The 8,888-nt window shown below is 42.0% G+C and overlaps 1 protein-coding gene across 1 annotated transcript in view; it reads left to right on the forward strand.

Moving 5' to 3' along the window:
- Position 1: 1 nt before the first annotated feature.
- OSTF1 (osteoclast stimulating factor 1) overlaps positions 2-8,888 on the forward strand; it is a 26,285-nt gene continuing 17,398 nt past the window's right edge. The window contains exon 1 of the mRNA XM_034773200.1: positions 2-275. Coding sequence (XP_034629091.1) covers positions 242-275 — 34 coding nt within the window. The 5' untranslated portion in view covers positions 2-241. The remainder of the gene's footprint in view (positions 276-8,888) is intronic.

Consider the following 8,888-nt stretch of genomic DNA (forward strand, 5'->3'; position numbering starts at 1 on the left):
AGCCGCCTCTAGAGGGAGCAGCGCCCAGCGGCCGCGCTCGCTGCTGCTCCGGCTCCTCTCACTTCCTCATCGAGCCCCGGGGACTCGCTGCTGGGACAGCCGCCGCCGCTCCGCCTTGAGCCCCGCGCCCGCTGCAGAGGAGGGGCGCCGCCGCCGGGCAGGAGAAGGGACCGGCCAAGGGCAGTTTGCGGGGAGGCGGCGAAAGAGGTTTCCCGGCTCTGTGCTAAGCCAAGCCGCCGCGATGTCCAAGCCGCCACCTAAACCAGCCAAACCAGGTAAGGGAGCGGCCCGTCGCCGCGCTCCTCCTACACAGAAACAGCAGCCGCCTTGCACCCCGCCTGCACTTGCATTACACGGGCCCGCACTCAGAGCTCGGAGTTCGTGCTCGCTGCTAGACACAGAGCTGGGCTCTGACACGTGGGCGATGTTTTTCTTGTTCCCTTTTTATTTGTCCGGTTTGGGGCCCCCTTTGCGATGTGCTGAAGAGGGGGTGGGATGGGGAGGCTGCTCGGGCTGGCAGAGCGCCAGGGCGAGGGGCTTCCTTTTTATCAGGGACGTGGCTCGGACTGTCACTGTCAGAGCGCACTTGCTAGCGGCCGAGGAGAAGTAGGAAGTGAGCGGAGCTAGTCCCTAGTGAGGCTCTGGGGAGAGGAAGAGGCAGAAGCAAATGCAATTACTAGTGCTCTGGGGAATCATTTTACAACCCTTTTTAGCGACCTCGGTGCTGCATGCATTACAGTTGCGGAAGGACGGAAACAAGCCTCGGTTAAAATGCTCTTCTGCTTGCTGAAGAATCTGCAACATATGCACCGAGAATTAGTCTGCAATTAAGGCGTGTCAAGCTAGAAAGTTGAAGTTGATTGTCACTGGGGTGCCTCCACGTGGGAAGAGGTGTCCTAACAAGCACCCTCCTTGGGAGCAGTTTTCCTTACTTGCGATAGCATTCTGTGATTTAATACTTGGTATAAATCTGAGACTTGCTCCTAAAAAGACAAGATTTTTTTCAGTCATCATTACAAAAAAATGCATTACAATTGTGACAGTAACTGATGAAAGGTCAGAAAATGATTTGTGAACTCTCAAGGTTTGATTGGTAAAAGTGTGTTGAAATTGCCAAAGCACAGAAGACTATTTTCTTCCAAAGCCTGAAAACACAGTTTGTCCTTTGTTGACTGGAGCCCTAGATAAGGATCCAGAGCTCCATACGAAGTATGATCTATTGGGATCAAATAACTTTTAAAGTGCTTAGAGTTGTCACCCTTAAACTAGTGAATTTTTGGTCATTTGCAAATATGTGACAATATCCTGTTGCTTAAATTTCCGTTTAGGAAAAGATGCTATCAAGATGATTCAGTGCTTAATTTGTAATGAAAGAGGTGCGGAGGCCTGAGCAGTTTTGTTACTTTCATAACTGACATAGTAAACCCAGAAGTGTCAGGGCTTTGAACTGTCAAGCCTAGAAGTGCCCGGGCTCAGCTCTGGCACAAATTAAGCATTGATTAGATTCTAAATCTAGTTTGCTGTTAAGTAGGGAATGGTCTATTTCTATTTTTAAAAATGCTAACTCTTTACTAGTTCTTGTATTTTCTAAAAGAAGTGTATGAAGTAATTGAGGGTTTTATATATGCTACAGCTCTTTCTCCTTTTTAGACTTAGATAAAATACCATTTTTAATTCAGTCATGTAATTTTCTTTTTAAAAGAGGAAGAAATTAACTACACCAGTCTGGATGCTTATGCAAAGGAAAGTTATCTGGTGACTTAAACTTCTTGCTAGCATCTCTTTTAAAAAGAGAAATTGAAACCTATAATACATGCTTGGTTTACTCAAGGAAGTGGAGTTTAATTATAAACTTACACATTTTGTGAGGGAATGTATATTTACCAACGGAATCATGGCTAATGAGCCACCATCAGTTTTGGTTCTGCTAAAATTAATAACAAAATTGCCATTGAACTTAGAAATCGCCATATTGAATCAGACCTACAGTGTATCTAGTCCAGTGTCCTGTCAATTTTCAGGAAGGTGCATGAAATCCCACAGAAAACTGAGGTGGGATAATCTGCCCCCATGAATGCCTCAACCACCCTCCACCTATTAAAGTGTAGGATAAGCCCTCAAACATGAGGTTTTCTATCCCTCCCAATAATCTTTTTAGCATTAACTGTCAAAACTTGAGATATTGCTATCTATACAAATGTCCAATCCCCCTTTGATTTTTTGTGAAATTATTGGTCTCAATGATATCCTGTGGCAGTGAGTTCTAGTCTAACAGCTTTGTTTGAAAAAGTATTTCTTTTATCAGTTTTGACTTTGCCACTTCTCAGTTTCATTGAATATCCCCTTGTTTTTGTGTTTGGAGACCGGGAGAACAGAAGCTTCTCCTGTTTATCTGAATGGAAGAAGGAAGGGCCTCTGGGCAGGAGATGATCCTTAACCCTTACACAAATTTAATCTAACTAAACTCCCGAGTAAGGACCAATTTCCTGAATAATTTGGAGGATCTAGCCTTTAATGTAGTTGGAATATGTAACACATCCTTATTTAGATGTTACAAAGTTTGTTTGGAAAAATTAACTAACAGATTTTTAAAATGACCAGAAAATTCCATATTAAGTGCTGTAATTTGGGGGAGAATATACTGTACTTTTAACAGATAAAAGGTTGAATCCCTAATTTAAGTGCAGAACTCAACTCTAAAGTAATTGTGGAGCTGTGACTGGTGCCTCTAATCAAATTACCACGTGGTCTCTAAAATATTTTTCATCTTCAATATCTTGGCCACTTACTATATTTCTTGAAATACTTAAAGTACTTAGTTGATATTGTTGACTAAATAGCCAATTTTTAAAAGTAACTTCTTTGCATTTGACTGTTTAAAGTCACACAAGCAAAACCCCTTGTAGGACCTGAAAATGGACATTCCCCTATCAAACTATTGTCCCCACAATGAACACACACCACCCATTAGGTATATGAAGGCATGAATAATAATTATCACCTCTTGGCTGGACTGTACCAATACAAATATACCTGGGCATGCTGGCCAGCTCCAGCCAGCCTGGGTCAGGGTACAACGCCGGGAATGGCAGGAGAGGGTCTGGGGGCAGAGCACGGCCAGGGCCACAACAGCTGCTTGGGGAGGCACAGCCTCCCCTAGCCTATGATACTCGCCACCCATGGTCAACAGCTTCGCACATCTGGCACAGTGGAACTCAATGATAAGAATAAAGCTTGTCTGGGTGGGAGACAGAACTTTCTCTAGGACTTGTCCAAAAATCAAGGAACAAAACGCCCCCAGGAACTAAGGGCCATTACAGACCTCACTTGTTTCCATTCCAAGTGTAAGACCCATTTCTTTGACCTTGTCTTCTCTAACAAACACATAGCAACAGCTATATTTAAAGAAAAAATAAATAATAATAATAATAATAAAAAAAACCCAAGCAAGAACAGCACAAAAAGCCCTACCAAAACAAGACACGCCACACACTTCTCTCTTTCGGGAGAGGAGGAGAGAACAAATGTGACAGATATATACTCACATTGCTTACTGCACTATGGAAGGCAGTCAGATGATGTGGTGATGAGCACAGTAAAGAATAGAAAATAAAAAATCAGCTGGGCATTTAAATGCCAAGTTTCAGCCTGTGACTGATGTTGCCCTTCCTTGCTGAATGCTAAGCCCCTTTGAAAATGAGGCTTAAAGAAAATGCTGATAGAACTGTCACTGTTTGTCTTCCTGTAAAAGATTATAGCTGAGTAAAATTCAGAGGCTTCCCAGTAGAGTTGACCCAGTTTTAAGACCCAAGTGTGTATGGATAATCTTTTTGTCTTAATTAATTATATTAATCTTCTAACTTACCAGACAGGTTAGTTAGAATTTGGTTTTTAAAAAAGGTTTTTCAATGAGTTTTTAATCTGTAGACCTACTTGTACAGATAAGAAATTATAAACTCTGATACTTTCTAAAGGGATACTCAGAGAAATTTTTTAAATTGATTGAACATTTCTAAACTTCTTAATTCTTGAGAGAATGCCTTGTGCAGACAGTTTTCACAGCAATAACTTGGCAGGCCATTTCAGGGAGAGGCTGTCAGTCTTTTTTTAAATGTATTGAGAAGCCATTTTTATATGAAGGCTATATTGTGTTTTTCATCTCGATAAGGCTACTTGTATTAGCCTATAATACTATCATAGTCCTAGGAATCTTGTGGTTCTAAGTGTTCCAAAAGGTAACCCACTCTTACAAAGAAGAAGTAGACATATAAAGCTATGAGGACCACACCCAGAAGTATAATTTACTTGGCAATGGGATATTCTGTAGCAATTGTTCTCCCTGTGGAACACCTCCTGATGGTGGTTGGTCACACTGTGCTGGGTTTTTCTTGTTCAGAGCTGCTAGGTGTTCAGTTTGTAAAGCCAGGCAGGCATAAGGAATAGCAAGCCTCTACTATGGGCTGCTACTACATAAATGAAATAGAAAAGAAAACAGGAGCTGTCTTCAGGTATTGCAGCCATCACCATGTGGAATGTCCAGAAAAGCAGAGCAGAAAGAAGAGACAGACCAGGTGGCAGAGAAGCATTTCTAGTAGATGACAGAAATTGCACCGATGGGAGGAAGAAATAGTTGACCTTTTTTTAAGAAAGAAAGAGAAAAATCACAATGAAGATATCTAAAAATACGTAAGCACTCTCCTAATATCTGTGTTGCATATATGCAACAACTGTAGTTGCCACAGGGATGTTATATGATTGCAAATTGACCAAGGGCTGAACCATAAAATAATCTATTAAGAATTAGGAAAAAAGTTTGAGAACTCCGGGAGAGGGGGGCAAATAAAGGTTACTTTAAAAAAAGAATCGTAGACAAATATATATAATCTTTGCTTAACATCTGAAAGTTTAGTATTGGATAACAGCTGTGTATGTTAAGTAATCTATTATAACTTCATTTGGCATATAAAATCTGATGCTGCCTCCCTCCGCCCAATCACCTCCGACTTCATGTTTGGGCATTTATGGTCTTTGGGAAATCAAATAATATGTTTCTCAGCTGGTTAAGCAGAGAACCTGGTTCTTGGGTCAGTGAAAAAGGGACTGCTGTATTTATTTTCTTTTATCCCCTGTGAAAACTTTGCTATCTCTACCCTGTATATGCTAGGAAGCAAGAATAGTACAATGTGCCCTATTCCAGATATGTCTGTTCTTGGCCATTCAAATGAGGTGAATGGGAGTAAGATGAAAATTTCAGTTCTATTAGATAGTCAACACTATGCAAGTATTGGATCCTCCTCCTTTCTTTCAGCTGCTCCATTCTATTCTCAAAACACATTGCCCTTTTCAGAGTTTAACATTTAATTTTTTGTGTTGAGGATGTTAATCCTATTTACCAAAATTGCAAACCTGACAAATTGAATTGCCATTGCAAGCTGTGCTCTTGGACTATACGCTATGTCCAGTGGTATTTCTGAATGAGAACAATACAGGCAGTCCTTGACTTTGACGTTCAATTTATGACAAATGGCACTTATGACGTTTCTGAATTGACCCCCTGATTCGACTTATGATAATTGGTTTCGACTTTACGACACTCTGTCCTGCAATGGAGTGTATTGCATTTCCGAGTTCCGACTTACGATGCAATTTTCAGGAACCAATTGTGTCGTAAGTCCAAGGACTGCCTATACATAGATCTGTGGCAGACTATGTGTGCTGTTAACAGCTAAAAATCCATTACTTCTACATCCTCCAGATTAAATTACTTCTGTTGTTTAATTACATAGTTACATAGGTATACAGAGCACTTCACAGACAAGAGAAGAGGCCCTGCCCCCAAGAACCTTACTGTTTAAAATGAGATATTGGATAGGGAAGAGGGATGGCAAGAGGAAAACTGAGGTATACAGAGTAAGGTTATTCGGTCATTTGTGGTGTAACGTATGCATACGGTTAGTTCCTATTTTTAACAACTTTTATAAGTGTTAGTTTTTTTAATGCAGATAAATGCAGCCACTAATAGGTCTTCACAGTTGCAAACAGGATTGTAAAATATCAGTACTGAAACTGATAAGATTCTTGTTAATTTCATGGTTGAGCTAAGAAAAGCTGAAGAAGAGGCACTGGATCAATCTCATTCCCCAGAAGGGAACACTGCATTCATTCATACTTGGGAAGTCTTTGGAACCAGAGGAATTTTGTTGTTTTTGTTTTTTAAACAAATGCTTACATTCTGGATTCACTGATAGTTTAGGGCCCCTTGCTAGCCAAAGAAAACTTTCTGCTAGCCAGACATGACTAAGAAAGTGAATTTAAGGAGCACTGTATTGCTGGGTTGTTGGGTTTTTGTTTGTTTGTTTGAACACACCGCCACCACCACCACCTTTATTATATTGAGCAGCTTACATAGGAAATACGAACTGATATTTCCGGCCCCACTCTGGGCAGTCATTGCACTTGGGTGGACTGCCGTGCCTGTGCAGAGCCTAGCTCTATGTAAGTGCAGTAATCTGATTCCATACCACAGATTGTAAGATCAAGACCTCTGTGAATAAATGAAGTTTCCAATATTAAACAGTGGGACACCTGAATTTCACTTGTAAAGTTATTTGCAAATAAATCTTATGTTAAATAACTTTTCATACTTTTCCCTTGAAGTTATCCCAATACGGTTTGTTTTTAAAAAACCGTTAAACACTTCTGGCACCTACAATATTTGAGGTGCTGATTGATACAGTATTACTGTAGCTAAAAGAAGAACAGGAGTACTTGTGGCACCTTAGAGACTAACAAATTTATTAGAGCATAAGCTTTCGTGGACTACAGCCCACTTCTTCGGATGCATAACTGTAGCTAAGTTGCTCTATGTAGGCCACCATTAGCAAACAGATATGCATGGCCTTCCATTTTGCAAGTTTATCTACATTTAATCAATCTCTTCAACAGAATACTCATCCAGACTTATGCATTCAGTGGGACTTCTTGCATTCGTAAGTCTTTGCAGCATCAGGATATTAAATATCCTGCATTAAATACTGTGATGGATGCATTAGAAATACCTATGATAGACCTTGGTAGCTTTGCTAGGGCTAACAAATTAATTTCCCTAAAGTAATTCCAATGAAAAATTTCAAGCAGTTGATTTTTGTCAGTTCTTAATACTGAACCTTTAAAATCCACAAAGAAGAAGAACTATTTTGCATGAGTCTGGTGGTGATAAAAATGAGACAAGTGATACCCAAGATCACTGGATATAGAACAAGCAGGTTCTGTGTAAAATTCTCCAAATGGCCTTACCACTGCATCTTAATTCTGATTTGCAACATCTCTGCTATACTAGTTCTGGACCTGAGAGATTTATGAGTTCAGATTGCACAAAGTGGGAATATTAACAGGGTGTCTGCAGCAGGGTGGATAATAATCAATGATTTAAAAAAAAAAATCAGATTTTTTTTACTTGCATAGGTTTTTTCCCCTCAAAAATAATTTTATCAAAAAAAATCCGATCTTAATTAAAACTCAAAGATATCTCATCATGGAATAAGAATTATAAATTCTAATTCTATAGGATCAGACAATATATTCATGTAATGTTTAAGAAAAGTTTTGTAAATGAGTTCCAATAGTTCATGAATTAGGGACCCAATTTTATGGGGTTCCAGGGGCTTCTGTATAGATTACTTGGGTTAATCTTTCCATCTACACAGTGGGACTCAGTGCTCAGTCTAGAAGATACCATCAGAGATGTTTAGTTTTGCAGTTCTAAAACTGTGGATTTGTGTCTCCAGAGATAACAGCAAACATATTTTTAAATAAATAGAGGTGAGAAATAACAGACCTCAACCCTGTTGTCCCTCTGCAAATTTGTGTACACAGAGTCAATCCCTTACCTCTCTCTAAAAGTGCAAAGGTTCAAAAAGTTCAATGAATAGAAGATTGTTGGGGGCGGAATAGATCTGGACAAGGAGAAGTAGTCTGGAGATAAATGTGAGAAGGGAGGGACAGGCAGTAGAAACAAAAGTGAAACTGTTTGAGCAGCATATTCCAGAAGTCTTGAGCAGGGCCGGTGCAACCATTTAGGCAAACTAGGCGGGTGCCTAGGGCGCCTAGTGGTTGGGGGCGCCTAAAAGCCCGCTCAGGCAAGGAGGTGGAGTGGAGGTGAGCGGGGGGGAGAGGGCACACAGGGGAACCGCTCCCCGCCCCAGATCACCTCCACTCTGCCTCCTCTGCTGAGCACACAGCCCCTGCTCTAAGTCTCCTCCAATCGGCGCCGCAAGCCTGGGAGGGGAGGAGAATTAGAGCGGTGACGGTGTGCTCAGCGGAGGAGGCTGAGCTAAGGCGGGCTCCCCGGGCGGGGTTAGCTGCCACGGGGGGGGGGGGGGGGGGGCGGTGGCGGGGGGGGGGGGGGTTGGCGGGGGGGGGGGGGGGGCACAGGGTAGAAGTTTCGCCTAAGACCTGGTCTTGAGGTCTTTTTGAGTGTAGCCTTCATTGATTTGAGATCTACCATACCAGTCTCTTATTAGAAGGGAAAACCTATAATGGAAGCAGGCTGTAAAAGAGACCCAGTTTGGGAATAAGAACCATTCAAGAAATACATGTTTGCTGATCTTTTAAGAAAGACACACCAGTGAACTTAGGGTTACCATACGTCCTCTTTTTCCCCGGACATGTCCGGCTTTTCGGCACTCAAACTCCCATCCGGGGGGGAATTGCCAAAAAGCTGAACATGTCCGGGAAAATGGCGGCTCTGCTCCTCCCCTGACTCTTCGGCTCTGTTTAAGAGCCGAGCTGCCCGAGCGCTACCGGCTTCGGGCAGCCCCCTTGCCTCCGGACCCCAGCCGCCGGCGGGCACTTCCCCTCCCGGGCTCCGCCGGCGCAGGGTCCGGAGG

This window comes from Trachemys scripta, chromosome 6 (genome assembly GCF_013100865.1).
Source record: "Trachemys scripta elegans isolate TJP31775 chromosome 6, CAS_Tse_1.0, whole genome shotgun sequence".
NCBI lineage: Eukaryota > Metazoa > Chordata > Testudines > Emydidae > Trachemys > Trachemys scripta.